The sequence below is a fragment of the Leptidea sinapis genome, chromosome 24 (genome assembly GCF_905404315.1).
Source record: "Leptidea sinapis chromosome 24, ilLepSina1.1, whole genome shotgun sequence".
Lineage (NCBI taxonomy): Eukaryota > Metazoa > Arthropoda > Insecta > Lepidoptera > Pieridae > Leptidea > Leptidea sinapis.
The window spans coordinates 1586702-1602142 of NC_066288.1; the positions used below are offsets into that span (position 1 = coordinate 1586702).

The 15441-nt window shown below is 38.1% G+C and overlaps 1 protein-coding gene across 1 annotated transcript in view; it reads left to right on the forward strand.

The window, feature by feature from the left end:
* The window catches only part of LOC126971543 (ATP-binding cassette sub-family C member 10), a 57597-nt gene that overhangs the window by 868 nt on the left and 41288 nt on the right, over positions 1 to 15441 (forward strand). The window contains exons 2-15 of the mRNA XM_050817829.1: positions 58 to 175; positions 252 to 413; positions 2674 to 2923; positions 3004 to 3268; positions 4180 to 4417; positions 6273 to 6421; positions 7330 to 7449; positions 7538 to 7916; positions 9053 to 9175; positions 10131 to 10244; positions 10544 to 10723; positions 11226 to 11371; positions 12755 to 13267; positions 13784 to 13916. Of these exons, the coding sequence (XP_050673786.1) occupies positions 58 to 175; positions 252 to 413; positions 2674 to 2923; positions 3004 to 3268; positions 4180 to 4417; positions 6273 to 6421; positions 7330 to 7449; positions 7538 to 7916; positions 9053 to 9175; positions 10131 to 10244; positions 10544 to 10723; positions 11226 to 11371; positions 12755 to 13267; positions 13784 to 13916 (2890 nt within the window). The remainder of the gene's footprint in view (positions 1 to 57; positions 176 to 251; positions 414 to 2673; positions 2924 to 3003; positions 3269 to 4179; positions 4418 to 6272; positions 6422 to 7329; positions 7450 to 7537; positions 7917 to 9052; positions 9176 to 10130; positions 10245 to 10543; positions 10724 to 11225; positions 11372 to 12754; positions 13268 to 13783; positions 13917 to 15441) is intronic.

The following is a 15441-nucleotide window of genomic DNA, read 5'->3' on the forward strand; positions in this document are numbered from 1 at the left end:
ATTTTAAGATGTATTTTATGATGTATTGATTTAATTTATGATAAAACTGGCTTTTAGAGTGAATATACCCCACTGCTTCCACATGTGGATGAAGGAATATTGGGAACTGCTATGCAGGGTGCTAATTATTTATCAAAATTAACTTTCTCATGGGTTAACCCACTGCTTGATAAAGGTATATTTACAAGCCTATTATACATATTAATTGACCTTAAATGGTTGATAACTTCTCTTCCTTGAACTGGTTTAAGGTTTGGATAATAAACTAAATGACATTGAGGAACTTCATGATATTCCTGCTAGATATAGATGCTCATATGTGGGAGCAAGACTGGACAGAGCATTGATTGGAAACATTGATAACTATCAACAGTTTAGAGAAGTACCACATGAGCCATTCATAGGATCAGGAGGTAACTTTATTTTATTAATCAGTATATAAATGGAATGATACTTTGTTTTCATCATAATTATATACATAAGATGACAGACTTAACTGAGGTTCCTGATACCCTTAGCTGGGGCAGAGTTCATCTCCAACCTGAGCATCTGTATTGAGTACACACCAGGTCAATGAAATTCTCTTATACATAATTATATATTTTCTACTTATCATGGATAAACTTACTTTAACCTTTGAAGACCAATATGCCATTTTAGTAACATAAATATTAATGTGTGAATCTGATTTGAACAATGACAACAAACCGGTAGAACTGACTAGCATGACATAATTTTTAAAACTTAGACATCATTAAAATATAGAAATTTGGATATTGCAGTATGAAATTATTTGGGGATAACTAACCCTTCATATTAATATTAATTTAAACAATCATTAATTATTCGTTATAAATTTCGTCAACTTGCAATAACTTCTAGTTCATTGTGATGAATAGATGAGCAGAAGATAAGTTTTATTTCTTTTGGCACAATGGAGACAAGCTTTGCTAAATCCAAAAAGCGACAACCACAAGTATTTTTTTTAAAAGGTCCAGAGATAATTGTTCTCTTAAGCAATGGGCAAATCAGTGTGCCAGTGGTACATTTGTGTGGTCAATTGTGCAGTGTAGCCTGGGCCGGATTTTACCATCACAGAATTGTGTTATGGCCTAAATGTATCAGAAAGTACATACTGGTCGTGAATTTTGTTGATTATTCCTTCTGTTCTGTATTTATTAGAAAAAAGTACTTCAGATGTGAAATATTTTGATATGTTGCGTGTAGCGTGCAGGTTCTGCATGCAGGAACTGATCGCGGACCGGGCGTGCAGAAACTGCGCACGTATTCCGCAACCAATTATATATATAGGATGTGGTGGCATAATGGTAAAACAAGTCCATACAAGTTCTCAGGCTGCACTGATTTGTCCATGGCTTTATTGGGTTTGCTACACAATCGACAAGTGGTATGGGAAGAATTAATTAAGTAAGCGAGGATTGGAGGCAGGGGTGTAGTGTGGCAATGTTACTCATCATGCTGAACATCCTTGTTGTTGTGCCCACCGCTCCCTATTTGTCGGTTTTTTCGGCGTGAGTCAAAGGAGCAAGTGCAAAGCGTCGCGATTAATTGCGCGAGTAGAGCAGAAATACCTAATTCCGTGTATCAGTTAAACCTACAATTGATAGCAATGAAAGGATGTAACTAAAATAATAATAAAAATGTAACTTTTCTGCAAAAATCTAATGTAAAAACACAGTCACAATTACACGCGTTTTAATCCTTTAAAAGTGTTTTATTTAAATGGGTGTATCTGCTTTCAATATCTTCTAATCAGCTAAGTTTACCCATGCAAGCAATAATCTCATGGGTAAACTTAGACTGCATTCTCACAAAACGATTCAGCCGTATGTCACATTTGCAATAATAATGTGTAAATAACTACTAACATATGTTATCATGCATTCTGATTGGAACGGTACTTGACAACATGATATTGTCAATATGCGTATAACTCCGGCTAGGTATAAAACTGAATGAGCCACATCAATGTAGATGTGGCGTTCAGGTAGATGCTCTTGGGCGTCACGGGCTATCCTTCCTAAAATCGGCCGGCCGTATCAGTCATTACGCCAACATTAAAAAAGTCATCCGCAGGACATTTGACGCTCTAAATATATCAGCTGTTTTAGAGCCAAATGGTATTACCCGCCGCGATGGCAAGCGTCCTGATGGAATGACGCTGGTGACTTGGGCACGTGGAAGGGCGCTGGTGTGGGACGTGACTTGCGTCGACACTGGCTCCTTCTCGTGTCCAAGTTACGTCAGTTGGTGCTGGGGCTGCTGCTTCAACTGCCGAAGACAGCAAGCGTCGCAAATATATCGGTCTCAGTGAGTCATACATCTTTGTGCCGTTTCGTGTCGAGACACTTGGCCCGTGGGGCCCAGAGGCGCGGAGAATCTTCAAAGTACTATCTTCGCGCCTCAATAAGGCTACTGGAAACCCAAGCGCTGGCAGCTACTTCGGTAACGGATCAGCCTAGCTATCCAACGCGGAAATGCTGCCAGTATTCTTGGTACGCTTCCACGTAATGATAGTTTTAATTTTATGTAGTCTTGTAAATAAAGTTATAAGATTTGTTTTGTTTGAATAAATTTACGATTTGATTTTGAGTCTATCGAAAGATCTGTTGGATCTCTCCTATCTCTTGTTATCATGCGTATTTATTAAAGGTTATGGAGCAACTAGGGAGTCTGTACCTCAAGTGTCGACACCTGTGACCCCAACATCTCGAGTGATATTTAGGCCAGTGAGAAGACAAAATGTTTCATTGTTGAGAGCTCTACATAGCTGTTTTGCACTTCAGTTTTATGGAATTGGCATTCTTAAACTCATATCCGATATGGCTGGTTTCGCTGGTCCTATACTCCTAAACAAATTGGTGAAATTTGTTGAAGATGATAGTATAGATCAACATTTTGGGTAAGCAAGAAGGAATATAATTGAATTATGTAAGCAATTACAACACTATTGAATACTTTTAACAAAATTTACATTTTTAGATATGTTTATTCATCATCCTTACTGGCTGCTGCTTTAGTATCTGCATTCTGCAATGTTCATTTCAATTGGCTAATGTCTATAATTGGAATCAAAATGAGAGGAGCAATAGTGTCGACTATACTTAGAAAGACGTTGAGTGTGACGGAGTCTGTTCTCACCACCACCTTCTCCATTGGCGAGATCACAAATTTTATGTCAACTGACACGGACAGGATTGTTAACTCGTGTCCCAGCTTTCATGCCTTGTGGAGCATACCGTTACAGGTCTGTGTATATTATAAGTTAAACAAATAGTACACCATTACCATTGTAAATTACCATTGAGAGGGATCTTTGTAAGGGTGAAGGCTGGTGGCGTTGCTACCACAGCGGCGTCTTTTTTGCGAATCAAATTACGAGACTTATAAGACTTAACATCTAATGTCTCCAAGCGACGAGCACAATTGCGATGCCGATCATAATTTTGAGTTTTTTTAAAATCCTGAATTGTAATTTTCAGTATTGATAGATTTAGATTCCATGAAAGTATGTGAGAACATTGGCAAGTTTTTGTATTGTCTCTGCCTACCCTTCTAGATGACGGGTGATTGTGTATATGTAGAAGGACAAACAAGTCTGATGGTAGTGATCAGCACTCCAAACTCCCTATGATGAATGCCCAATTAAGAGATATATTTGGGCCATGTTATTATATATTATTATGCTATTATTTATTAATTTAAAGCTCTCGATTCTACAGAGATGTCACATACATGTTAAGATTGTAGATGACATAAAAAAAACTTGTATTTTTGTTTATTTCTTTGCCTTTCATTATATCTATATTTAGCTTTTACTTGTTATACAAATTTTTACATTTTGTACGACTTGTCTGTATTTTCGTGCTGTAACTGCCTATAAATGTAATTATGTATGTATTCTTAGCGCCTAAACTTATTTTATGTTAACGCACCTATAATTTGTAACTCTCCTGGCGGTTCATTAATAAATAAAAATATAATATTATGTAAAAATTCATCAAGTTGCTCTTCTCTGCTCTAGCTGTTAAACAATTTAATAATATATTGGTTATTGATCACAATATAAAATGACTTGTTGCAGTAACATTTTATAGGGTTTTTTTAACAATATAAAACGTATATAAACTATATTTATAGCCGGATTATTTTTTTCAGTTAGTTATAACTTTACTTCTTTTGTATGACCAAGTTGGGATATCGTTCCTCGCTGGAGTTGCATTCTCGATCATTTTAATCCCAATCAACAAGGTTATTGCAAACAAAATTGGAGAATTGAGCACAGAAATGATGAAGCACAAAGATACTAGAGTTAACCTTATATGTGACTTAATTAAAGGAATAAGGACGGTAAAAGCTCATGTGTGGGAAGATTATTTCATAACAAGAGTTTCAGGTTAGTGATTTTAAATACATGTTTGTACAAATGACGTGTAACGATGGCCTTTTGTAATAAAACACAGCAAGTCAAATCAAAACAATTTATTGAAAGTTGGTATATACATTACACTTTTCCACATCTTAAATATTTACAATACAATAATTTAATACATTATCGTTAGAATATAAATGTAACAATAATAACTATATCACACCACAGCCACTCTCTGTCAAGGAGTCAATGCTCAGTGGATATGTGTAGCTTGAACACTTGGTTTCACATAGAGACTTCTCTTTATTGTGAATCCTCTACCACATTTACCACAAGGAACACTTTTGTAAACTGTGTGACCTGATGCCTGCTCATCAATCATACAACTAATTTAAAATAAATGAACTTTCAAGGAACCGTGGGTCTAGGAACACCTTTTTTAACCTTAAAAAGCTGCAACACTTCTGTGACTTCTCTGGTGTTGCAAAAGACAGCAGTTCACTTTGATCGCTTACAAAAAGTCGTTCAGCACGCTCTTTTGTTCTCTTATATAATAAAAAATAAGTGGATAGAAGAATAGATTTACTCAAAAAATGCCAATAAATAACAGATCTGGGTTCTAGTTGAAACATAAAAAGCACAAAAACATATATAACTATAGATCGGTTCACATTTGGTTGTAACTACACAATTTGTTATGTATTTGTCTTATTATAAGTAGGTACCAGACCGAGCAGGTGCTTGATGTCTAGCGGCATCATGCGACAGTGTTACTTTGATCGCATCACAAAATACCTGGTTATATCGCACTGCCATAATGTGTGTAGGTAATAAGTACCAATGGGGTTCCTTTGTCCAGAAAAATCTCAATAAAAAACATGCTTTAATAAGTTTGTTACAAAAACTTGCTTTAAGATATTGATGAACAGCCATTTACAGCACAGATGGTAATCTTGTTAAAGTTAAAAAAGTACTAATTTGATAAAAAAATCACTAAGTAGCTATTTCGTCTACGTGGCATGCGAGAACGGGAACGATATACAGGCAACAAGGCGTCGCGGCTGGCAGGAGGCCTCTCTTTCATACCGCACCCCATCGTTGCTCTGTCTGGTCGCGGAGTTGATTCACTGTATTAAATAAAATTATAATTGTAATATTTTGACACGCTAGAGCACCCTGAGACTTAGACTTTCACACGCCCCGGTTGCCGGGTATCCGGCGTCGAAGTGTACCAAGTTGAGGGCCACGTACTATAGCATTCACACGTACCGGCATAAATTACCGGGAAGACGGTCGCCGGGTGCTCACCGGATCTACCACGAAGCGCCTAGTGGCCGGATATCTGTTAGCCGGCGGCACCCACAGTGGTGTATAGAATATGTAACAAGCTTTCATACACACCGGCGGTCAGTCGCCCAGGTACAATCACGTCGTTATGTCTCACAGCCGGGTCGTCATAATTTATGCGAAATTGCAAAATGGAGATGTAAAGTAGACGTATGTAGAAACGCTGTAAATGGTATGGTATGGCAAACTGTGGTGTAATTGATTAGGATATTGACATCCCAAAGTACGTGAAAAACCTGTTTTCATCATTTAGTAGGTCTGGAAATAAGGTGTATAATCATAGGATGCTCCACTGTGTTCTCTTTTCATGTAAATCGAATAAACCCAATAATTTCCTGACTTCCTCTTCCGGCGACAATATCTTTGGTACAAAATCCACATGGAAATTAAATGATCACTTTACATTTTTAGAGAAGATTTAAAATTAAATTATGAATGCGTAGTCACTACGCGACTGTACTAGCGTCGACGGTAAGAACGCTACCGGATATAAAATCGGGTCGTGTGAAAAGTTTTATTTGCTCTATAACAGATGCTAGATCCCAAGAGCTGCGCTACCTGCGCGGCCGCAAGTACCTGGACGCGGTCTGTGTGGTCCTGTGGGCGACCACTCCGGTCATCGTGGCAGCCCTGACGCTCGGCACGCACGCGCTCCGAGGACAGCCCCTTGACGCGCCTACCGTACGTAGCCCTAACAGGTCACACTTCTGTAGCACTCAAAGTGTGGATCTTTCTTGACTCGTCTTCACGAGGACATGTCAGTACGTGGATTAACGTTAAAGCGTTGTCTAACGGCCGTTGTCAATAATCTATCTACCCTTAGTTTAACTTACGGATACATTGCTGTCACCGTTTGATGACAAGATCTTATCTATCCATAGTTATGTCCAATACAGTTATAGTCCAATGCTATCTGACAATAGGTTATTGATATGTAAGTAAGCGTAAAATGATAGATTTGTCGACGTCTAGTAAGTTAAAGTAGGGATAGAGAGGTTATTCAAAACGGCCGTAAGACACCAACTAGAAAACCGGCCTTAGACTAGAACCAAGTAAAGACTAGCAATTATCCGCAAAATACATATCACATGGATCAAAATACTATTTTAACATGGTCCAATCCTTTTAGATAATCTTTATTCTATTTTTTTTCCGGCTTTTTCATAACATCTCCATTATCCTGAATGTGGAAGTGCGCAATTCAATTTGGTTCGCTGTACAGTCAAACTAATTGCATCCATCCTCCTTATTATCAAATTACTGTTCGTACTATTTGGTAATTTAACATGGTTCGAAGGTTTTTTTTGGAAGAGGAGGAACTACGAACATACGGGTAACCTGGTGTTAAGCGATCACCGCCGCCCATATTCTCCTGTTACAGCACAGGAAGCACAACAGAGTTGCCGGCCTTTAAGGAAGGTTCGCTGTTAGGTAATCCCAAAAACTGCGACGAAAATAGTTTCGATGCTTCGAGATAGTTAGATTTCGCATTGCGACGACGCTTTCAAGTTTCCATTTTTATCCAATTGTACTTGGCCTATCCAATATCAAGCATATTTTTTTAAATAATATTAATAATTCACTTGCAGGTATTCACAACAGTGGCTTTAATAAACATGCTGATTTCACCGTTAAATGCTTTTCCTTGGGTTTTGAACGGACTTACAGAAGCCTGGGTGTCTATTAAACGTATACAAAAACTGTTAAATGTAAGTTTTCTTATGAGTCGTCTTTATATAGCTACCTACTTTTAATGATATGCATCCAATAACCTCATTGATCATAATGCCGTTTTAGCTTCATGATATGGACCCAGAGCGCTATTACGGCAAGCTTAATAAAAATTGTGACGAGGACAAAATTTTGATATTTAAAAATGCAACATTCACTTGGACAAAAGCAGTGGCGAAGAAATGTCATGCAAAAGTGATGAAAAATAAAGGGAAATCTAAGAAAAAGTGGTCAAAGCGAATACAGAGACGTGATTCGGCTTCGTCGTCAGAAGTGAATACTGAAGAGCCATTCATGTTAAGAGATTTATCACTAGAAGTAGGTCAAGATGAGCTCGTAGGCGTTTGCGGACCCGTTGGTAGTGGAAAAACGTCTTTATTACTTGCCATTATGGGTGAAATGGTGAAACAAAGTGGTGAAATACAGATACCAGAGAATCTAAGCAGTATGTATCCTTGCTATTTCACGACTATTAAAATTCATCTGATAAGAAATTTAATGATAATCCTAATTTATGATATTATCTATTGTTTAAACTTGTATGTCTAGTTTCAACAAGATTTTTATTGATGCAGGAACGATAATAGCCAACATTCAGACACTACAAACTAGTTCTATATCCAAAAGTTGATATGAAATACTACTTTTTATATTATAGCTGCCTAAACTAGCTATGAAATCTATATATATAAAAATGAATTGCTGTTCGTTAGTCTCGCTTAAACTCGAGAACGGCTTAACCGATTTGGCTAATTTTGGTATTGAATTATTTGTGGAAGTCCAGGGAAGATTTAAAAGGTGAATAAATATGAAAATGCTCGGAATTAAATAAAACCAAAAAAATTGTTTTTACTTTGATGTTTTGATGTATTATTGACAAATTCATAAAAAACAGTATTTATTTAATATGTACAGCACGTCTGTCGGGTCAGCTAGTAAATAAATAAAAATCACAAATTGGGTTGTTTTTTTGGATGGGGACAAACGAGAGTACGGTTAACCTGGTGTTAAGTGATCACCGCAGCCCACATTCTCCTGTAATACCAGAGTATTCACAGGAGCGTTACTGGTAATACAGCACATTGAAGTTAATTCCATACTTTGGTTGTACGTGAAAAAAAGTTGAAAACAACACTGCAGAGGATGGCCACACATCCAGATGGTGGGGATGATATCCTAATTTGTGGGGTGTCGTGTCGTAGGGATCAGGTGAAACAGCTCTTCGGAACACTCCCCGTGATAGATGCGGTAGTAGACACACAGTGAAGAGACGTCCCCACAACGCCAAGTGATCTAGAGCCTTTCACAGAGCACTGGATCCCTCGTGCTTAAGAATTTTCGGGTACTGATATTGTATTACAGTTGAAAACTGACAAAGAAGCGCATAAATTGATTAATATTTTGAGCTTGATAATGGACTACTGCAGTATATTGTTAACCCGTCGGAAACATGGATTATAGTTAGTATGAGACGAATTAGACACGATTGTATGGTAAAGGGCTCGTATTACGTGGGGGGTAGACAATAACCGAACAATCCAATGTTAGCGAGAGATTTGCAATAATCATTGTGTGTATTAGGTTTCGGTTACGCGTCGCAACAACCGTGGCTGGTGAGGGGCACGGTGCGAGACAATATTCTGTTCGGGAAGCCCTACGACGAGACTAAGTTCCGAGCTGTTGTTGATGCTTGTGCATTAACTGGTGAGTTTTTCTCGGCGTTATTGTTTACCCAACCTTTTATGTAACCATAACAATGAAAATACGAGTCGTTACGCATAATAAATGGTAAAACGTATAAAATTAAGTTTTAAACTTAATTTTGCGTCAATCAGCAAATATTAATTAATTACATTAAAATTTCACATTAAATATTACTTTCTATTTTATATTATGAAATAATCTGTAATTAAACATTTTAGAAATTAAGGGTATACGTATATAGTACTTATACATACTTATAAATTTACAAAAAATGCAAGATGTGCCCTTTTCAAAATAAAATACTTTTTATCAGATCAGTTAGACATAGATCCAGCAATGTATACAGCACTTAATACAACGGTAACCCTTCTCTCAGGTAAGAGGGCTTGCCTGAGGTCGCGTACTATGGCACAACAACAAGCAAGGATGCTGATTCATCCAAAATGCAGTGATCATCTGACTATTGTATCCACAGTAAACGAGCACTGCTTACTGAACAGATATTTTTATGGAAGGAGGACAAACAAGCGTACGGATTACCTGGTGTTAAGTGATCACCGCCGTCCACATTTTCCTGTCCGTATTTTCGCCGGCCGTTGTACCGGTTAAAAAGGTGCACATACGCGTATCATTCTGGAAACACCGCACAAGGAAGCTCATTCCGTAGTTTAAAATTCCTAGAAAGCCACACTGTAAAGGAGATTCCAGACATCAAAGTGGAGATGATATCCTAATTTGTTGGTTGTCGCGCGAAGGAGGAATTTGACGGCAGGAATCAGGACTTGCATGCTATAGGTATCAAAACATCGCTCACGCATCCTGAAATGTGAGAGCCCGCATGTACACCGGGCTAACACACTTGGTAACCCCCAGGAGGCTCTTTCTTTTTGGTCACAATATGTGTACTGTCCTGAGCGGTTTATTGTAAACCACTAACGTAGCCTATCCTTGACAGATGAGCTAAAAGTGTTGGGGTACAACGCGTACGTTGGAGAAGGTGGCTGCACTCTTAGCGGCGGACAGCGCGCGCGAATAGCTCTGGCCCGCGCCGTCTATCAGGATAAAAAAGGTATCTAACATGGCTGACATAGGTATATATACATCATTTACAGTCAAGCTTTCGCTAAGCTAACCTTTTTTACTTAATTTTTTTGTGGTAAAACGGTAAAATTGATATCTTAATTTTTTAATGATACTTTATTATTTTAATCGTGTTTCATTGTCTCTTGTAAACTATTTAGTTATAACTCATTTAATGAAAAGTAGAGAAAAAAAAATAATAGTCTTGATGGCACCTTCAATAAAATGCCCTTTATTTGTCGTTTCTTTGAACTGTCAAAGTGAATATGAACATTGTGTCGTGAACAGTGTACTTGTTGGACGATATCCTGTCGGGTCTGGACTCTGGGGTTGCCCAGCACATCATGCAGCGCTGTATCCTGGGCCTGCTGCGCCACACGGCCAGGATCCTGGTGACCCACTCGCCCAGACACCTCGCGCGTGCGCACCGTGTTGTACTTCTGCAAGAGGGCGTTATTCACGCTATTGGTATGTATTGTTTTTTTCATGATGAGAGTCGGCAACGAGCAAGATTATCTGATTTTTGAACAGTCCAAAATGTTAAGCGGCACCGCGATTGCCTTGGTCACCTGAGATAGCAGACCAGTAAGTTCACTAGTTCACCCGTGGGAGGCTCCTTTGCACGGGATGCCGACTAGAGTATGGGTACTACAACGGCGCCTATTTCTGTCGTGAAGCAGTAATGTGTGAGCATTATTGTGTTTCGGCAAGTTTTCATCTTATGACGAGAATGAAAACCCAATTGGGTTTCTTGTATGTTTTTAAACGATTAATACGCATGTTAACTATGATAGCTGCATCTTCTGCACCTTAAATTATTGCTAATAGTATTGTGTCTGGACTGTTACTGTACTCAATTACTCTTGTGATTTTTTAAATTATTTGCATTTATTTTTAACTTCATAACTTTTGACATTCTTCATCTCTTTGACTTAAATGAATAATGTGATATTGATTTGATTTACTTCAGGGCCACCCGAGTCAGTATTGAACGAGATCGACGAATTCTTACAAAGTGAAACCGAATCCATTGGCGAAGAGCCGATGGAAACTGTCGAGGCTCATAAAAGTGAGACGGAAGATGACAACGTCAGCAGAGACAGCGTAAACAATGACGTAAGTGACCAGGACATTAGTGGAATGTTACATATGTTTGGAGTTGCAGCACTTACATTATGAAGCACATACATGTGTTTGAGACGCATTGGGAGAATAGAGAATACTGTATCAACATAACGACATTCATAAACATCAACATCAAATCGAAGTCAGTATGCTTTGAGCGGAATTTGCACCTAAAATCCGTTGCTGAATATCTCAGAATCTGGTCAAGAGCTATTTCTTAATATACTAAGACTAAGCGCCCACTACGATAAAGAATCGTTGCGAAAAATATCGTTAGTCTGTGATAAACAGAAACATTATAAAATCCGCGCAATCCGCGCAAATCGTTGATGATTTAAAATTGTAGATGCGAAATCTTACATTTTTTCTACCCTATAAAGCAGTGCCGAGCTCCGCGCATGGCGAATGAAGTCGCCGTCAGTCGACTTGTGAATATTCTTATTTCATCTTGTGACTTGTCTTTGGGCATCCAATATATCGCAGGCCACACACAATCGTAATGCGCATAGGAATTATTGACTTTTGCGATTTCATATCGCACTTTAAAAATACCAACGAATAAATTTCGTAGTGCGCGCTTAGCTTTATACATTAAAACGGCATCCCGCGGTGTCTGTGGTCCCATATGTCATATAAAACTGACATACATATACATTCATTGCAGCCAAGGGGAACATTTATATACTATTGACATTAGCAGATTGGTGCCGCAATCCCTAGTCCATTACGAGGCCGTTTTATTAATGTTCTTATCCCAGATAGTGTTCTGATACGAAAACCTCCATGGATAACAGTGACAGAATATCCTTGATCATGGATTACACATTGAGGCATCTTTTAATACAGTACTCAGGAAATAGTTGTCAGCGAGTCTATAGAAGATTTCCATTCAAATAAGAAGACTTATATGAATACAGTAGATGCATGAATCTACACATACATTTTTTCAGGACGAGCAGACGAGCAGGACTTTCAGCTGATGGTAATTGATACGCCCTACCCATTACAATGCAGCGCCGCTTAAGATTATTGAAAACCCCAAAAATCTGAGCGGCACTACAACTGCGCTCGTTACCTTGAGACATAAAATGGGAAGTCTCATTTGCCCAGTAATTTCACTAGCTACGGCGCCCATCAGACCTAAACAGTAATCCTTACACATAACTGCATCACGGCAGAAAGAGGCGCCGTTGTTGTAGCCATAATCTTGCCGGCATCCTGTGCAAAGGAGCCTCCCACATGACACAATTGAGCTGTTACTCCGAGAACCGCCGGTTCACGAGCAGGACGCGTGACGATTGAAGTTAATAACGCTGCCAATAACAATATAATAACCTAATAACCGATTCTAACAATATGCATTGTATGTTGCAGGAAGCGATGTCCATCGGCGCAGTCGGCTGGTGGGTCATCGGAATGTATCTACGTTCGGTGGGATCATTCCTGACTGTATCTATTGTCATGTCCCTAATACTGATGCAGCTGTCACAGAACTTCACATTCCTCTGGCTCACGTTCTGGGTGAAGAGCCGCGCGACCAATGCGACAGACCTGGCCTTTGACGACGTGCACGAGACGACGAGTCTGTTGGACCACGGCTATAATGCTATGGATAACATCGTCCACGCATTGGTCAATGTCTCTTTAGCTGTCATACATAACTTGGATGGCCACAACAACTTAGCTCCGAGTACAAAGGAATTGACCATAGACAATAGAACTTTAACTCTGCCTGGAGCGTACACTAATAATTATTATTTGGAAATGTATTTCGCGTTGGCGGCTCTCAATATATTGTTTACAATAATGCGAGCGTTTCTGTTTGCGTACGGAGGCGTGAAGGCCGCAGCCAAAATACACAAGATACTGTTGAAAGTTATTGTGAAAGTAAGTAGCCGTTTTAATATTAAGTTTTTATGGATGAGGAGGACAAACGAGCGTACGTGCCTGATTGCAACGACTTGCAACACCAATGGAATCACAGGAGCGTTGCCGGCTTTAAGAAAGGTGTACGTGTTTTGTGAGATGTCGTATCCTCCTTGAAACACAGTACAATCAGAAGAAATTATGAGATACAAAAAAAGGGTTTTTAAAGAAATTTTGGTGCTGCATTTTTGACTTATATTGAAAAAGCTAAAAAACATGATAACTTAATAACTTAATAATAGTTCACTTTTGCATATGGGGGTTAAAATGATTGAAAATAGTCGGTCACCTCTATCTAATCTAGAATTACCAATAACCCTGAATGGTTATATTAATTATAGTCTCCTGGTGACACTGGTTAGGCTATCTCATATAATATATACTCATATACATTCCTCATCATAGCTGATCTTATTAAAATATTGCAGATGTAAACTGGACGTATTGAAGGTACATTATATTAAAACTATTTTACAGGCAAAAGTAAAGTTTTTCGACATAACTCCGACGGGGCGGATCGTCAATAGATTCTCATCAGATACATACACCGTAGACGACTCACTTCCTTTTATTCTCAACATTCTGTTGGCGCAGATATTTTCATTGATTGGTAAGTTTTACTTTAAAGTCGATGATCCAATGAATACTTAGCAATATTCCACCCCATTACAATGACATCATAACCAATACACGCCTTATAAAGGCTAGAACCAAGATCTTTTATATTAATAGGTCAAGGAAAAAGTATTTTCGCATATAGTATTTAAAAAAGTCTTAATGAAATCTCTTTGGCTGAATCATTTCGATTTATGTTAAAGGTTTTGATGACGTTAAAAAAGTTACTTGTCGAAAAAGAAACGAATGTGTAAAAATGTTGTTTCCAGCTATTTTTCTTTATTTGTTTTACTTTCTGCTAAAATGAGTGAATCTAATGCATAAATCTTTAAAATTTTTCATATTATTACAAAAAAAATGCAGCATTGGCTGGTGACTCAGAGTAGCACAAAGTTGGATATAGCGTTTGCCACCCGGGAATTTTGATGACGTATATGCACCGCCAAAAGTTCGCCCGCCCTATTACAGATAAAAAAGACATAATTTTTCACAAAATTCGAGCAAGTTTGACATATCAGTAGTTACGACATAGCTGAAGAACTGAGAACCGATAACTGATGAGATAAAGCAGGAAGGTAAAGGAAGAGAAAGCGGCCGGTCCATCAATAGAAAGGTGGGCTTTACTTAGTATACTAGCGTAATAAACAAACACTCTCCTCATTACAGCGAGACTAAATTTAAAATTTAGTATAAATGTAATATTTAGTATTTTAATTCATATGTCCTACGAAAATAAACATCACTAAAGAAGTATTCAAGAATCAGTATTTATCCGTGAAATGATTCTTAAATATAGAACACGACACAATTATAATTTGTAATAAATGTCCGTTAAACCACGGAACAATAACGACAAAAACTAAAATTAAAACGCGGTCCAATTTGACAGGAGACTAATGGACACTAAATTGTTTCAAAACGATTTAATGATCTTCATCTATACCTAGGTTTTTATTATAGTTATATAGTTATATTATTCTCACACCTAGGTTTTTATGTAAGGATAGTCATCTCACTTTCACACAGGGTTCGTATATTACTAAGTTTATGGGTCTTTCATCACTATAACATAAGACAACAACTGTACGGTCAACAGCATGTCGACTGTACATCACGTTTCGCGTATCAGCGTTTACGTCGCCTCGCGTTATTTCCTAAGTAATATTGTAACCAGTTCGCGACAAGCCGCCGATCGATTCGCGTGCTCATTACCATACCAACATTTTACCATTTTACCATATAGCATAAGTTAAGGTTTCAATATACCATTTGAGCCTAACTTGTGTTTTACTCTGTACGGAACCAAACCACCGTACATTGTGGTCCTTCGGCCTTTTGTTAACCAGTGACAAATTTTTTTTTTTTAACCATTCCAAGGACATTGTGGTCCTTCGGCCTTTTGTTAACCAGTGACAAATTTTTTTTTTTTTAACCATTCCAAGGACATTGTGGTCCTTCGGCCTTTTGTTAACCAGTGACCAGAATTTTTTTAACCATTTCGAGGACACAAAAACATTGTG